We start from the raw sequence: 18,126 nt of genomic DNA on the forward strand, positions 1-18,126 counted from the left end.
GAGCCAGAGGATGTCAGAGACGGCCAAGTATGATAACAACTGATAAGATACTCGGAGGAAGACACTTAAAGTCTATTGTGAGCGTAGGGAGAACATTATAAGCTCATTATACATCACTATCTGATAACAACCTGCATTATAATTCATTATAAATCTGACACAACACTATAATGAGATTCTTATCTGACAGTGCCATGTTCTAATTATAGAGAATGTACTTTGATTTGCTTATGATAATGTCATATCTAGAAATACAGTCAAAGGCAACAGGACTCTCTGTTTGAAAACCTTTGGATGACACAATATGTATTTGACTTATCGCAGTAGGAAAAGTACAGCAACACCTGGGCTTTTCCTGTCATCACAAGTCTGCTGTGAAAAAGACCCTTTATCATTTATAACCTCTACACATCCATGTTATACCCACACAGGGGATTTCCCTTATTTTGCCTGATTCTTCTCAGCATTGTGTCATTAATCATTTAAAATGTATGAGAAATGATACAATATGTCAGCCAACTTTGGTAGTCACGGCCACATTTCACAAGGAGAAAGTGAGATTATTTTTCCCAAAGTATTTTGTACTGTTTTTGTTTTCCAAGGTCTGTCTCACTGCCATCAATAATATTTATTTGTTTTGCAACTTTGAATAGCTCCTTCATTCCCTTGCATTGTGGAACAGTGTACATCAACAACACAAACAACATTCTTACATTTCTTTAGTTAGTATGTAGTGTGTAATTGGACACATCTACCTTTTTTGTGGCAGACATTTTCAACAGGGACGTGCGGTCAGGGGAGGCGTCAACATGAAAAGTAAAAAAACAAATAACAATAAAATAAAATATAAATGTATATTTGTCCACTAGTCTGTGCTATAAATGCATTTTCTGTATGATTTCAATAATTTTGATAATTGTTATAGTCAAAATTGCTGAATTTGCGTATTCTCTGTTCAGATACAGGAGAGATGCGAGCTGCGGCAGTGACTAGCTGAGCCTCCCCTTGGATTGCACAATCCCTTGCAAACTAGGTTGAGCGCATGCATTTGGCGCGTGCCTGTTGCTATCTCTCTGTATGTCGCCAATATAATGTTTACAGACACTTTTATTATGCGTCCTGACTTTCCATAGTCCAGTTAATGTATGTAATGTATGTGTGTAACATATTAAGTCTTGCTGATGTGACATAAAACCACAGTGAAGAGGGCGCACGTGAGCCCACAGGTTCGTGTTGCTGCTGTTCGTCTACGCAGAGACGGTACCACCAACAAGCTACTGCTAGCTAACGTCAGAGTCACGTGCACTGTAGCGCCGTTTAGTTTAGTTTCTTTCTCCTACTGATGGCCAAAAATGGAAGATTTTACAAGTAAAAGGTAAGAACACAATTGTATTGAAAATGTGATCTGACTAAGAGAAAACAATCCAATATTTAAATTAAAAACTCAATTTTGACCTTAAATAAAATATTATTTTGTTAATAGTGCAGTCTGTATTAAAATGAATCAAAGCATCAGACCAAAAACGCTTTGGAGGGTGCAGAGCAAATACCTCTCTGAGCCGCTATAAATGTAACGTTCTTTTTTTGGCCAAATATGTACCTTACCTGTGTGTGTATAAAGAATGCAGATATGAGATATGAAAAATAACCAGTAGTCAATGTTCATGCTGCCTAGAAAATGATGAATAAGCTACTGCGTTGGGTTCATATATTTGTAAATCTGACTCTGAAAGAGTCAGTGCCTCCCCAGCCATGAACCTCACCGCACGTCACTGATTTTCACACATCATTGCAGGCAATGTAATGTTGTTCATGAACCAAATGCATCTCAATGCTATACAAACACTAGGATACATATGAAATGTGCATCATTAATAATGAAAGCTCTTTTCCATCTTTCCCAACTTCAGCCTGAGCAGAGCCTGTTAATTGAACAGAATGGAAAGGAAGTGGGAACTACATAATGATGGAATTGTTGAACACAATAATGATTAAACTGAAAGGTAAAACATTGATTAGCTCTAATTTGTTCCAGCTGGGTGTAACATGTCTGACACTCTAAGTAGAATAAGCGAAGTGACTTTGAGGAAATCATCGAGGTCCGCACATATTGCATATACAGCTGAATCTACATTATTCTCCTCTCTCACATTGTTTCCTCTTGCATTTGTAGGCACTTCCCGCTCACCTTCCTGTCCTTTTATCTCAAAGTTAAACACAGTTCCTAAAAGTTGTTATTTTGAGTCTTCATCAAGATTAAATGTATTACCTCAATAATGATATTTCATATGACATTTGATTACAATAGAGTGTGAAAGTGAAATATTGCTTTGGACCTCAGGAGAGAGGGACAGAAAGCTAATAAGTGAGTGGCTGTCACAACAGGATACTGTTGAACGACAACATTATTTGTTTCCTTCCGCCAGTTACTCATCATGTAATTAAAGGTGGCACCCTATCTTTCACATTACATAGACCATCAAGCCTCAGTGACACTGTTTCCCCATTGCCCTGCCATCGTTTTCAACACCATCATTTCCTGAATTGCTGCAGGGTTTACATTGCATGTACTGTGGGAGGTTTAAATAGAACATTCTGGGAAGGACATCTGTGACTCACTGTGCCTTATGGGTAATCACGTCAGCTGTCCAGTATTGACAGTAGTAGATCAGCTGGGCAGGTGCTTGAATGCCAGAGGATTAATTTGTTAAGTGGATAAGAATGATTAACATTTCAAAAATAAAAAATTAACAATATTTATCTATAAGAGTTCATTTGATCTGCTCCTCAGCAGAGTTTCTCAATTACCTAAACCTGCCATTCCAGATCATTCAGCCTGAAGATGGCTAAAAATATCCTACTGATGCTTATCACCTGTCACACGCCTCCATACCTGATCTTTATTCGTCTTTAGTATCCGTGTATATACATTCTCCCAGTATAGACCAAGGCATTTGTTTGCTTAATCTTAACTGCCTTCAGGTTGCTGACTTTACAGCAGAGGACATTTTTCACTGAAGATATTGTCACAGCAGGAAAAACCCAAGAGTAAGTAATTCAAATGAATGATGCTTCAGTTTCAGGGTCCTGGTATTTTGAATGCTGGCTCACTGTCACACTGTTGTGGCTTACTGGGACACTCCAACAGAACAGAGCCATTGTTAATTGTGATTTAAACATCATGCAAGAATTTATCTTTTCTCAATCCCTTAACTTTAATGCCACATTCTTTAAGTTTGTGACACTTTAAACTGATAAATATACAGTATATGTAAAGCATAATCGATTGTCAATGTGATTGAGTGGTTGTTGACTCAACTTAAAGAGAAAATGTGGAGTTTTCTTGTAATCAAACAAGTGAAATCAATTTTATTTATATAGCCTAATATCACAAATTTGCCTCAGGGGGCTTTACAATATGTAGGTCATACGACACCGTGTCCTTCTCGACCCTCGCTTTGGATAAACTCCCCAAAAACAAAAGTTATATTAAACATTTACAAAGCTGACTTTTAGGTATCTTCCATGTCTTTGCTGGCACATTGCAGGATAACTTGCCAGTTTTCAAATGTATTCTAATGTCACACACCTTTCAGTCTTACTGTTGCATTCAGTGAAGTGTTTTCTATCACCTGAGCTGTATGTAGTTTGGACAGATATTTAATAAACGTACATTCAATTCCTTTTCTAAAGTCAAGGACAAGTCATGTTCTCGCTTAAGGACAAAAACGGTGTTAGCACACATGCGTACATTTTTATCCGCCACACATTTTATTAAAGTGTCTCCATTCACTGCTTGAGAACAGTTAATTACATTAAATCCAGCCATGGCCTGTGCTGCGTCAGTGCAGAAGGGTAATATGCCTTGACCGCCTACTCCAGCATGAAGGACTGCAGACTGCTCTCTAACAATTGTGGCTTTTGTCCCGGGCTGCTGCCATGCCAACACAATTGTGCCACCCAGCTCCTGCCAGCTCAGCCCTCTAAAATGCCTTGTGAGAGCATATTGAGAAACTGTCACTTTAGAGCCCTAAATGACGAGCATAGCAGGCTCAAGGTTTACTTCCATGCACCTAAATGAATGTTGTATGGCATGGTCCCCTTGTATCCAGAGATTAGCTGAGGGTATGTCTATTTTGTATGACCCTTGAGTGGGAGTTGGGTTATTGCATGGATTGACTTAATTTCCCTGAAGACGACAAGATATTAGGCGGAGGACTGATCCCTCTATTGTATAATATTCTCTATCAAGGGAGCATTGATAAATGTCTGTGACAGCAGTATGTTGCCTTTATAGTAAGTGTGTGGAAAGACAAAGACCAGTAGGGAAACTAAATTCAGCAGACGATTCATTTGGACAGAATGAAGAAGGGAAGTCTGAGATGCTAATAAGAAGCAGCTGTTTTCTTCTGAGACGATGAGCATACACTGTTGTGTTATTTTGGAGAATATACACAGGTGTAACACCCCAAGTAGCTGCACAAACATTAATATTGACATCCAACAAGCTGAACTGAAAAGATCAAGCGCTACAGTTTGTCTCAACACAATTTTGTGACTAGTTAAGGAAATTAAATTATAGACTTGTTTGTGCCGCTGTGTCTTCTCTCTTTCTCTCCTCCCAGACTGTCTCTAATTATCTCCTCCCTGCTGCACCTGAACCTGTCATTTAATGTTTGTAGAGACAGACATGAGAGCACACGCTTGGATTAACTTTGACTGTAACACTGATAGAGATCTGTTTTCATGCTGATGATGGTCCTGTACCTCTCACTCTGCAACTGAAGTCATGCTGGGTTTGGACTATTTGCATTGTGATCACATGCTTCAGCTTGTTCACTCTGTAGTTGAAATGCAGCACATAGAGTGCACACACTTTCACTCAGTGACATTTATTTATGACATCTATTTGCTTAATATGCATACATTTTATAGCTTTATAAGCTTATCATATTTTCCCAAGCAGAAAGAGACATTCTTGGCTTCACATCTAGTCACATATCTTCCCTTTGCAAACTATGTGTAATGGAAAGCTCTGTAAAGAGAGAAGGAGGCAGTGGAGAAGATAAAAAGGGAGACCAGAAAACATGCCCGCTCCACTCAGGTGCAGACTTCTATTTAGAGAAAAGTGCAGGTACGAATCTCTGCCTCTCCAGATTCCATTTGAAGATCCCTCTCTGACCAGCTCCCTGTGTTATTGCCACATCTCAATGCATGGACCTCTCAAGAGAAGAGCTGCTATCTAGTGCAAAACCAGGCCCATGCCATTAAGTTTTTGCTTTCAGGAATTGTGACGTATAGAAATGGGGGAAAGATACAGACGTGCTTAGAAGACGAACAAGCAGTGTCCTCTTCCTGTCTTCCTTTCATCTTATTTTTGATAAAGCTGAACTAATGGTACTTGATGATATAAATATTTGGCACAAATTCATCATTAGGGACATTTACACACTAGGTTGATTGATTGACAAAATGGCACAAAAGGCAGTATGATTTTATTTAACCATAGTTGAATAGTTAGTTATGTTAAAATACTTTTTAACTGAATGATCAAAAAAAGGTGTTTGTGTCTAAGAAATAGTCTGAAAACAATTCTCTGTCCACATAAATACAATTTAACAACATATAAGACTTTGAATACCATATATATCTCAGAACATTTCAACTTAAATACCTGAGACTGCAACACACCATATGAAGAATCCATCTCTGAGCAGTGACGTTTGATCCTTTAGTCCTTTAGTTGATTCATTATGTCTTTGACGAGTGTTGCAATATAGAAAGTATAGCATGGCTCGGCCTTTGCTCTGCTGTGTGGCTATGTATAGTTTTTTTATACATGCTCGCAGAATTTAAAGGGCAGCTCTGTATAATGTACTATATATTCTGAACAATAGATGCTCATGTTTACATATCCGTACATATCAGTAGGCCTACTGAATGACCTTGAACATCAGTCTTCATAATAACATCCAAAGCGCTGCAGGGTTGCACAAGCTTGATGTGTGAATACTTTTGATTGCTAATACTTGCAGAATGAGCAGCCCTTTTAAACTGTACTGCATTGTTTCTAGTGGACCTTCTTCCCAGCCATGGCAGCAGGACCATCTAGTGGCTGAGCTGTGTAATGATAGAAGATGTAGAGAACTGTTGGCAAGCTGTCACTCTTTTTGGGAATGCTTGAAATAAATCCCATGGGAACGACATGAGGGCCGTCTATTACGGGAAATCAGCAACGCTCTCCAGAGAGCACAATGCTGCTCTTCATCCGACAGTACAATGCAGCACCAGTCAGCCGCTGCTCCTGCGAGCTGCATCTGCTGCTCACAAAGGAGAATCAGCAATGTCTGACTGTAGCTGGAATGAGAATTACTCTTTTAATAAGTTATAGTCTTATAAATCATGTGGACGCATTTGTGTGTCATAGATGCATTAAATAAATGATGTGTTTTAGCATTACATTAGAAACATCTCTCAATAGATTGTAGTCCAGAGAAACACCTTTAACAATGAGCTCAGTAATAAACACAACATTTTACACATTTCTGACAATGTAACAAAAAATAGAACATTATGAGCTTTGTTGTATTGTACAACAGTTGTAGTGCACATGTTATTGGGAAATGTGCATACAATTATACAAGATACATGAAGAATATTTCCATTAGAAGAAAGGAGATAGTGTCAGAGTGTGGGGGGAATTCTTTTTATTGTTATTAACTTAAGTTATAGTTTAAGGGAGAGACTCCCCTTTATGGCTGGTGACCCAGCTAAGTAACTTTTAGAGAATTACAACTTTCACTTAAAAAAATAAATATTTGAGAACAAACCACTGCTTTGTAGAAAATATATGAACATAAACTCATTTTCTGAATTCCCACTAAAGTGAAGTTTTTCCTTTGTTTGAAAGGCACAGAGACACAGTTGTAGGGATAATGTCATCATGGGACAAATCCTGGAGCTTCTCTATGGATAGTTAATAATGGAGAAACTCAATTTCTGAGAGTAGTAATAGTGATTTAATCAGGAGGAGTATGTTGTGATTCACAGCTGGAAGCATTTACAGGACTTAACTCTTTCTGATTCTAAAAACTAAATCTAAGAGTCAGAAAATCTGATTTTATTTTTTAGCAGTTTGTTTGTTTGTTTGAAGCGATCAACGCGATCAACTTTATCATCCAAAACAACATATTGTTGATCTGTTTTACTGTAGGCTTGAAACACTGTATACATATTAGTGCCATTTATATAGACTGTGTTGCACTGAGAGATCCTGTATAATATACATGTATAACAGATGCTGGATGAGATATTTGTCTATATATTTATATGTATATATGTATCATGACATTTGATAGAAAGTGTTGGACCACACAATGATTGATTTATAAAAAACTCTGAAGACATTTGTTTCATTTAATGTTTTATTGACATTTACTTTTTTTCCCACCATGGTTTCTCTTGATACCAATAGTATTTACCATAAAGTTTCTTTTTCATTTAAATTACATTTATAATGTTTTACTCACATACACATTTATTGTTTAATTTTCTTATTGCAATAAACAAGAGTAGCCAGAATGAGTCAGGTATTGCTACAATTCGCCATACAAACTCTTTGTCCCCTCAGACAATGAAATTCAAAAATAACTTTATTGGCAAGACAAAATCACACCATAGCCTCTCCATCTCTCTCTCTTTTTCGCTTTGATCTGGAAGAGGCTGAGGGCAGAATAAGGCTAAGGCTAGTAGCCTAAACACAGCTAACATGAAATACCTTCCCAGAAAATAGGAATCTAACATTTATTTCCCATAATGTGAATAATGAGGATGAATTAGTGGGAATTACCAAAGTATGAACATATCTGTGGTGCTGCTACTTGACTGACCCACCAAGGACAATAATGCACTATTTTGATTTGGTTGGGTGATTGATCACTAATCTAAAATCCAGGATGTTTGATCAATCTTCCCAAACCAAACGTGCAGGTTTTTGTCTCCATTATGTTGTTAGGCCACTTTATAGCTCACGGTTGCCTTTGTCTCTGATTGGGGGGAAGTGGGGATAGAGCAGGTCCCAACAAACACTAAAATACATATGGTACACACATCAACAGGAAGGAGACCACGGAGCCTGGAATAGTATCTTACTCACAAAATGAACTCTGCAAAGAAGGTTTTGTTCAGCAACAAAAAGAGCACAACGGTGGAAGCTGACACCAAGTCAGCTTCTTCTTTAAGTAATGGCATTGATAATGTTCCTCAGGATTTTCACTTAAAAACACATTTCTCACACACAGGAAATAAAATGCAACTCAGAAATTCCAACAAAAAAACAAAAACAATTCTAGCTTGAATCCCTTGATACCTGGTGTTGTACCCTGTTCCCCAAGCAGAGATTACCATAGTAAAAAGGCCCTTTAATATGAAGGGTCGGTCCATAAACCCCGCTACACCTCTGTCTCTCTCTGTCCCTCGCTCAATCCAATCGAGGGCTTGTAGTCCTCATGGAAGAACTAAAAAGTCTGTCAGCTGGCGTGCTCCCAGTTTACACATGACTCCAGACAACATGTCACAATGAAAACAAGTCACTGATAAAAATTGCTCATTGCATTGCAATATTCAGACAAAGGTAAGACATTAGAGCTCATTGCTTCTCAATGAAAGGGCACAGTGTACATCTCGTTCAGAAAAGGGTGATAGTTTTTAAGCTGTTGAGCAAGAAAGGTCTGCTGCTGCTTAGCTTTTGTGTTGGTCTGCTTGTATGTCAGTCTGTCCGAGTTTTATATAATCCACCATCCAATAATTCCATAATGCAGTTATTAACATTTTCTACCTACAAAAATATTTTTATTGTGATTCCTATTTTGTTATTTTTATTTATGTGTGATATAAATGCAAACCAACAGTCTGAACCAAACAAAACAAAGTGCTCACCAGTCTTTGCTAAAGGAAACAACTCATGGTGCGTTTCATGGCTTTCAATTGTAAGACGGGAAGTATTGGTAGATGCCTTGAGCTGGACGTCTCGGCTCTCTGCCCCGGGCGACCTCGCCGGGCTTCTGGCTTCTGGTTGTCATCCCAGCTCAAGATCATTTTCCCAAGAATGTATTTGGCTTTCATCTTCCTCTCGTTAATTTGTTCGCTTTGAGCATTATGGTTGCCAGTGTCGATGTGCCCTCTGCTATAAACTCATTTGAACCTTTGGAGATGGGGGAGGTGAGGAGGAGGAGGAGGAGGAGGAGAGGGCAGCAATGGAAGAGTTCAACCCACTGATGTAGAAGCCTGACCCTGCAGGATCTTATTATGAGGCTGCATGCAAAAAAGACATAAATACATTAAGTACACAAGGTCACATCTAAGTCCGACCTCCCCACCTACATGGTGAATCAGCCTGCGTCTAAAGACCAAAGATATGCGAGGATGTCGATAACTTTCTTTTTGATGGCTTAATGTGAACAGAACTAATAAACAACAAATAAATATGAACTATGCTCTTTCCAATATTTCTCATTACTGTAAGTGAAAGAAAAAATTATTATTGCCACCAAACGCAATCTAAGCTCAAGATAGGGATCATGTATCAAATAAAGAAATACATTATGTGTACCAATGTGTGCATTCTGCTGTTTCTCCCATCCTCTTTACCCTTAAGTGAAGCCTTTCTCTGACTGATATGGAGGTTGGCAGACGTGCCCTGTAGCGTTTTTTGTTGGTGCAGTCTATTTTAAAACAAAGATTTGTTTGGGCCTGTGTGTGTCTGCATGCTGCCTGGGGTCAATCCATCCACTGACCCGTGCCAGCCCTCCTCTCACCTCACCGTCTCAGGAAATGACAGGGGAGTGCAATCCCCCACAGTCTCTTTTCTGCTCTTTTAACCCCCCCCCCCCCAATCAGAGTACCACCTGCCTGTCAGACAATTCATGTTGTATCTAGCGAGTACCTAGTGTCACAAAGTTGTTGGCCTCCAGCGCAGAAGGGGACATGTACAGTACCGTGGAGGTCGCCACAGCTACATGTGGCGCATACAGCAAAGACCGGTTGAAGCAGCTACCCTACTGACTTAACATTATTGTCTTGGTTTTGAGGTGCATAGGATGAGAAGAACACGTTGAGCTGTGATGACAGGAGAAAACCAACCTTGACACTACATGTGGTTTAATGTTTCTAGAAAGGTGTGCATGTGTTTCTTCTGTAGCTATCAAGGCGGCCATGACAGGGCCAGGGGAGGTGAGAGATGTACAAGGGAGTTCAATGCATAATGAAAATCTCTCCTCAGCTCATTCCATCTGCGGATCACAAGTCTTTGAAATGGCGGGAGAGTTTCAGGTAAAGGGAAGAAGGACATATCATTTAACTCCTTTCCGCCTCTCCTTTTCCTTGCATTTCTCTCAGTTCAATATTTAAATGGTTTGATTCCCCCCCCCCCCCCCCCCCCCCCCCCTATCAATTGCTGTTTGTTGATCATGTTTGTATCTTCACAGTGTGCTTTTGGAGTGGCTGTTCCTGACTGGCCGAAGTCAGAGGGTGATGTGTCAGTAAGGGGAGAAAAGTATTGGCCCGTGGTGGGTGGTGCGAATGGGCCCGGGGGCGGGTCTCAGGATGGCGTGACTGAGAGGCGGGCCTTGCAATAGGTGATGGTGCGGATGGTGCGGATGAGGCGGATGGTGCGGGTGGTGCGGGAGGTGCGGGTGGTGCGGGAGGTGCGGGTGGTGCGGCAGGTGCGGGTGGTGCGGCAGGTGCGGCAGGTGCGGGTGGTGCGGCAGGTGCGGGTGGTGCGGGTGGTGCGGCAGGTGCGGGTGGTGTGGAGCTGCTGCACGGAGAGCCAGTTGGTTTGAGGAAGCTGCAGCGGCCATTGCTGCAGCAACAGCCAAGGGGTTGGGCAAGAGCCCTGCACCCAAAGCTTTGGAGAGATCCTTGGAGAAGTTCAAAGAAGACTGCAAACAGTGAAAAGGGAGAACACAACGAGACACAAGACAAGAGAGAAAGGGGTAAAATGATTAGTTCCAGAAGGTCAACACATGGAGGGGAAACAGATATAGTACAGTTTAGATATATAGTCAAATTGAGTTAATATTGTCGGGAGGACACAGCCAAAAACAGAACAACTGGCAGGCTTTTGTAGGGATCAAAAGAACACGCTCTAACCACTCCAAGGCCTTGCGGACCAAATGTTCTCCATTATCACCGTCTATCTGATCTGTGTGACAGGAGGAATTCAAAGGTGAAACTTAAAAGGTTACCGTCAGATCAGCTCCCCTGTGCTTCTTGTGTCGGCTGAGGAGGGGGTTAGGCTTGCCCGCCATGCCGTCCCGGTGCCTTCGACTTGATATGTGCTGAAAGGAAGAAACACAGGAACACAACGTATTCTCACTTTCCTTGAAAATGTTGGCCATATTAAACTGTCAAAAATGTACAAAACCTAATATATATTAGACTCTGTATTTTACAATGTGTTCTAATAAAAAGAGTATTTCTTCCATAGTTAAATAATGATGTCTATTTCAAATGCTCTCACAAAATGCTTCTTGGATGAAAAAGTCATCTTAAGACTTCCAAAAGAGCCAGTTATAGTGTATGTAAAGTATTTTACATGCAACATTTCTCCCTCCTACCTGTTTGAGTTGCAGTTCAGAGTTGACCCGCACGTTGCAGATCTCACAGTGGAAGGTTCGTTCCTGAGTGTTGGGGTCCACCGGCCCCTCTCCCTGCTCTCCAATGGGCTTGGGGCCCAGGCGAGGATACGCCTTGATAGGGCCCAGCCCGCTCCGTGCCTCCAGGATAGTTTTGTGTTTGGTACCTGCAGGCAGACACACACACAGACACATGAAAAAGCACAGGTCAGCAATGACATTAACCAAGATGAAATTACATATTTAGAAGCTAATAGAATAGAATGAAATAATACAGTGGAGATGCATCACTATTTATAACATATGAGTCATTCCACCTGTCTGAAGTAAAATCAAGTCTGGACAGTGTTTCTCTTTAACTCATAAGAGTAATGCAGAAACAATAACATTGACAATTATCAGGGCATGAAAGAAAACAAAACCAATAATATGCACATCCCATATGCACAGCATACAGTGCAGAGCATGTCGCTGTATAAGGTTGTAGTGGTACGTTTTTACCACTAGAGGGCTGCAGTCAGACAGTTTAACAGCTGGAAGGTGAACTCAAAGGCCTCGCTGATGTTACAGTAATATTACAATAACTTCACTTCACTTGATCGAGTGAAGTGGGTGAGATACGATCAAACAGTGTGCACAGCAGTAAATTGTATTAGCACATGTGCCAACAGCACTGCACTCACTGTCAAGATCAATAATCTGGTGTTTTGGTTTGTCTGGTGTAAGGGTGGATTTGCAGCCAGATATCATGACACCTGTACTTTTTACTGTTTTACAAAATATTTATGTAAATACATAGCATAATTTCAACAAGCTATATAAAAACAAAAGCTCTGTCTTTTGTCACACTGGGAAAAATAATGATGACTAAAATCGGAATCTGAATGAGGTTCAGGCTGCCGAGCAATCAAAATAGGGGCTGGAGTCATTGCAGACGGGCGTGTTACACAAAACAATTACATCAAATATACAACAGATGTGTTTCTTGGCAAGTAACCCATAGTTACATGTAAACTCAGACCTCTTAATGGTCTATCTGATACCCTGCTATTAATCCAATCATGACTCCAGCCGGAATAAAAACATTCAGCAAATAAAAAGATGTCAGATGTCAATAAAACATGTCCATCTCCTACAAAAAAGGAAATTACAAGAGATTTCTAAACTGTGGCGATGCATGTCTCATATATTTACTTTAAGTATTTCTATATGCAGTGTTTTCTTAATTTGAGCAAATCCCTCTCCACGTGGCTGCATTTACAAAGAAGACGGCATACAGAGAGGTGCTGTTGCACGTAACTTTCCCCGTGGTCTGCAAGTAAGTATTCTGGTAACGAGTGTGCCAGAATACCTACTCATTAAATAATCACACATTTTATTCTTGGCTGACATAACTTAGTCATGCCCCCCCATCGACCCCTACGCCTCTCTACCCTCAAAGTAAGCGGCCCGCTGTCTTTGGATCTGACTTACAGTCACTCTCTGAAATCTCTTTGAACAGAGTTAAGGTTACAGAAGAGAGTGAAATGGTCGGGGTGGGGTTGCTGGTGGGGAACATGGAGGCTGAGGGAACCACTGGGGAGGAAGGGGCTGGAATGACGGATTTCGCTCGGGGGCCAGACATGTGCTTTGTTCTATTTTGGTCTGACAATAGATGGCCCAGTGGATCTTTTGTCTTTCTAAGGTTGACTCATAGTGTAAACCTACACACAAGCAGACAAGGCACATTTGAAAACACAAACATTGTCAATGTGTCGACAGGAAACTGTTGAAACAACATTACATACACATCATTCCTTATCTTGTTTTGTCTTTTCTGCTGTTCACTCTGCCACGCTCTCTGCTTGTGTGTCTGCATGACATATGTTCTTATTTTTGAACCCTGCTTACACTCACAGATTGTATTTAGAGAATGAGTGAAGGTGATTGTTTCCAGATTGTTTCCTTCGTTTTTTTCAACTGTTTCAACTCTGTGTCATTCAGGGATTGAAGTTTGGACTAGCTGACAGTAGACTGTGAATCAGGGGCATGCTTAGAAGCTGTAATATACTGTGTGTGTGATCTCTTTTTATACGTACATGTGTGTGTACATCGTAAACATGCTAGTAGGCAAATGTAACAGACATCTATTGTTGTGTAGTCGTTAGACTGACGAACAATTCATCAGCCCGTGACAAAGCATAAATTACAAAAGCAGTCCGGAGGTTAATCGAACCATAATGGTGGCAGTGATTGCACTTTTATTGATTTATACTTTATCTAACCTTAAGAGGTATATTTTGGCTGCTTTTAGCTCTGGCTGAGCCGGCTGCACCAAACATTACTCAAGGCAAATGGGATACAGTTACATATAGGGCCAGTCCTTTGTTCTCTGTTGTGTCTCTGTTGTTTTGTTATGTGTAGGAGAATGTATAAATAATAAAGAGTGGAGGTCCGCAGATACAAACTGTCCTCACAAGGACACAAGGTCACACAGAGAGCTAAGTTGGTAGTGCATAAAGGATTAAAGCAGGCAGCAGCGGACACTTCAGGGGTAAGAAAAAAGAAAGTGTCGTCATGTGTGAAAGCTGTCTGACAGAATGTTAAAGCTGGTATTGTGGTGAGCTCAGCCACATAACATATTTCTCTCTTATTCCCTCATGCAGTGGTTACCTGCCTTAACCATTCTTCTCTGCAACGTTTTCAAGTGAAGGGCTTCAGGGTATAGGGGACAGGTTTTATGCTGCGTGCAGCAAAGATAAATCATGAAGGTTTGATAGTTTTCTTTTTAAATAATTGTGTGGGTGAAGAAAGTGGGGTGTGTTAGAAGAGTGCTGCGTGAGAGAGCATGCACATACACAGGTGAGGCACCTTGACAGAGCAGGAGAACAGTGCTCGGTTACATAGGTCGAGCTGTCAGTGCCAAACAGATCAGTTATCTGCTGATCACTGCTCTTATCAGTACCCTCTGCTGGGCCACAGGCAGGTCATGTCTGTATGTTTGTGTATCTTTGTGCAGCTTTGAGGAACCAAAAAGTAAAATAAATAATGTAAATGTGTGTTATTTCATATTACCAACCTCCACACAGTCCACTACACAATTATATTGTTCTAGACACCTGCTAATGATATTAAATGATACTGACGTAAAATATATTTACAACATATCAACTTAAAAACATAATTTAAAAGAGTGTTTTTTCAAAGAACTAATATTATAATATGTAATATTCTTAATGAAGTAAATATCTTACTTAATCCCACATTATTTCAAAGCACTGCTTAGTTGTGAACTAAAACAGGAGATTTCAATGAATGTCTTCCTGTTACATTATGTAATGTGTATCACATTAACAACCATTGCACATTCTTTACACTTCAAGATTATTCCCATTTGATTATTTTCCAATGTAGAAAGTCATAATATTTGCCACTCTGGTTTTTCTTGGCTAAATTCCACAGACACAGGATGTAGCACATGTTGTTTCCAGCATAAACAACAGCAGTGTGGTTTGAGGAAACAGAAAAATCCAACCATATCTTTAAGGATTTGTAGGGAGCAAATTCCACCTCCAGAAGCTCACATTTCATCAGCAGAAGCTCCAAGAACTTCACAGTCAATTACACATGGATTGATTGCCAGTGAGTTTTTGGACAGTGCAGAAGCACAACATCAATTTCAATGTATCAGCGCTCACACATTAACCCACCTTTGTTGTGGGCCTCCAGCTGTGACAAGGAATTGACAGCCACCTTGCACAGGGAGCAGTACAGCAGCTTCTTGGCCTTGTCCTCCTCCGTGTCTGGATTGGACGGGCTGGAGGACGTAGTAACAGGAGGTCCAGATCCGGGCTGCTCTGAGCTGGCGCTGCCATTGCTGCAGCCTGGGGATGATGAGGAAGGGAGGATGAGGGGGCACACTGAGGGCATGGAGGAGTCCATGGGTGAGGTAGGCGGGGTGGTAAGAGAAGGAAGCAGCCCTGGGGCCAACACGTTTAATTGTGACAGAGGTGTTTCATCTGCAAAAACAAAGAGAGAAACAAAGAAAGGAATATAATAAATGCCAAATGCAGAGCTGGAGAAAATCAAAACACTGATTTTATGTTCTAAAAAGTACATACTGTAACTCAAACAATAAATTGTTTTAATGTTGACTTCATTGTCTTTAAACTCAGCAGTAAAACAAAGTCATTAAACCTGTGCTACGTTAAACCACATGACTAACCACTCCCAGTTGAATCTGCTGCGTAGATCAGACAAACCAACATAAAGCGCTTGCAGACGGAAGTGCTTTTTATTTCCTATAATGTATAGACTATAATTGGTTAAATAGAGTTCCTTTTAATTTAAGTTCAATGAAGTGGATCAGAGGAGGAAAGCGTGCTGTATGTGCCATGTGTGACAAGGCATGGCCACGTGTTTAATATGTTGTTTAGGCTTTTTGAAGTTTTTGAGCTAGTCTTTTACTGATGTGGTCTCATCTTATTGAAATGTTTCCGAAGAGAGAAATCGGAAACAGACACCACAGCCTGTGCATATTTTTACTCTTTCCTACACACCTGTTGTTTTTGGCTGGGTTTGATGCAAAATGGCACTTGTTTTGTCACAGGGCAACACATAAAGTCCAAAGAAAATATCATTAAGTGATCTCTCTACTCACTTTCCCTCTGCTCGCTCTCTGTAGTTTTTATTTCTTATTGTTGCATGTGTTTGATTGCATGAGGTTTCCTTTTTCCTTTTTCATGACAGAACATAATTATACATACATTTCCAGGCATGTGTTTCTGGTCAGCGACTCCCATACGCAATGCCTTATGTATTCACTAAGCAATGGGTGTTGGCTGAAAAAAGACCCCCTAAAAGTGTGTGGGGTCTTCAGAACTCCCCCTCCCCCCCAACTTCACAGGATGTAGTGCAGAGGGAAGGTGATGGTAAAGCCCACTGGATTATGGTATTAAAGGGAATAACATGGAGTATTTCTGGGAAGAAAACACATATTGACTTTAACTGCTCAATTTCCTTTTAAGGAGTCCTTCATGCTTTGTCATTTTGTCACATGGCAGATTCGATGGGGATCGTGTTATGTTTACTTTAGTCTTATTTGACTATATGATCATGTGTGTAATGTATAGTTGCTCTGGCTCCTCCAACGCATCATCTGAAGATACCATTGTGAGTTCTTTTCATTCCATTGCTATCCAAGATCAAAATTCTCTCTCTTTCCACACTGGAAGTTTCCAGCTGCAAATTTTCTGGCTGAACAAAGCGTTTCTTAAACAGATCTTTTGTTAAAAAAAACGTACTATGACTCTATATGGCATTAAGCAGTCCATAAACCAGGTCTGGATCAAGGGCAGTGTGAGTAAAGTGATTTTTGGATAGGTTTGTGACTCATAATGTGCTTACTTTGCCATACCGCTGCCTGAGCAGATTAAGCTGATTGACTTGACTTGTACCTACAAGTGCAGGAAGGCAGAATGATAGAGAAGCTAAAGTAGTTCCCTCCAGTATTGTTGTTGAATTTCGCCCACACACAGGCGCATACTAACGGCTGTGGCGTCATTACAATGCAGAGAAACAAACTCCTAATCCGCAGCGCCCATAACATGTGGTTTTAATTAATATCAAGTGGGGAGGAATAGACGTCAGAGGCCAAATAGTAATGATGGATTTCATGCCTGGAGGTCTGCCTTACCAAACCATCACATCCAGGCAATGTGTCACCTCATACCACAGTGAATGTCTCCTGCACTCATCCCCCTTAGAACAAGTTCAGCTTGAGGCTAACCCCTCGGGGCTTCCATAGACACAGTAATTCAATGTCAGCAACCCAAATTTCAAAACTTACTGCAGCAAAGGGTTTCCTTTTGTCATATTTACTGACTAAAATGAAAATCGTGGAAGATTTATTCTAGATTTGCCATTCTCTCCGAGCAGGGGATATAAATTGTTATATTTTCCTTGCCCTGAGAATCCCACTGTTAGAGTTATTTGAATCTCCAGAAAATAGGCATATGCTGTAAGCCTAATTAAACATTGATAAGGAAGTGAACTGACCTTCTTTCCTGCAAGCTGGTCTCATAGCGAAACAGAAGAAGGCATTATTCACTGGGAGAGGTCAGCAGGGGGAGATAACTCAGTCCAGATGCTTTACACCATAGCTTGGTCTGTCTGCATTGCCTTAATCCACCTCAGGAAATTAAAGCTATGTATAGTATGCAGACTATGGGGAGAGGTTTTGTTGATAAAGCCGTGGGATTGAATACCGGCTCATTCAAATTCAGAACAAAACCACTTCCGTTTTTTGCTGTAAGAGTCAAAGTTCATCCCGATTCCTTAAAGACAGAGTAGGATTTTCAAAGTTGGCCTCTCCTCCCCCTCGTCTCAACGATACTAGAAGCACATGCCACCCTTCGTCACTGTGTCCACCATTTTTTAAGCTTCCTCTTGGATGCGTGCTTACGATCTGGTACTGGTTCATTACGTGTACATAGAGGTTGACGCCCAGAAACCT

The 18,126-nt window shown here is 40.6% G+C and overlaps 1 protein-coding gene across 4 annotated transcripts in view; it reads right to left on the reverse strand.

Moving 5' to 3' along the window:
- Positions 1–10,438: 10,438 nt before the first annotated feature.
- The window catches only part of znf385a (zinc finger protein 385A), a 58,023-nt gene continuing 50,335 nt past the window's right edge, over positions 10,439–18,126 (reverse strand). For all 4 annotated transcript variants that reach the window (XM_029435311.1, XM_029435312.1, XM_029435313.1 and 1 more), the window contains 4 exons: positions 15,323–15,631; positions 11,616–11,800; positions 11,244–11,336; positions 10,439–10,937 (listed from right to left, as the gene is read on the reverse strand). In XM_029435311.1, the coding sequence (XP_029291171.1) occupies positions 10,536–10,937; positions 11,244–11,336; positions 11,616–11,800; positions 15,323–15,631 (989 nt within the window). In that variant the 3' untranslated portion in view covers positions 10,439–10,535. The remainder of the gene's footprint in view (positions 10,938–11,243; positions 11,337–11,615; positions 11,801–15,322; positions 15,632–18,126) is intronic.

Source organism: Cottoperca gobio, chromosome 7 (genome assembly GCF_900634415.1).
Source record: "Cottoperca gobio chromosome 7, fCotGob3.1, whole genome shotgun sequence".
NCBI lineage: Eukaryota > Metazoa > Chordata > Actinopteri > Perciformes > Bovichtidae > Cottoperca > Cottoperca gobio.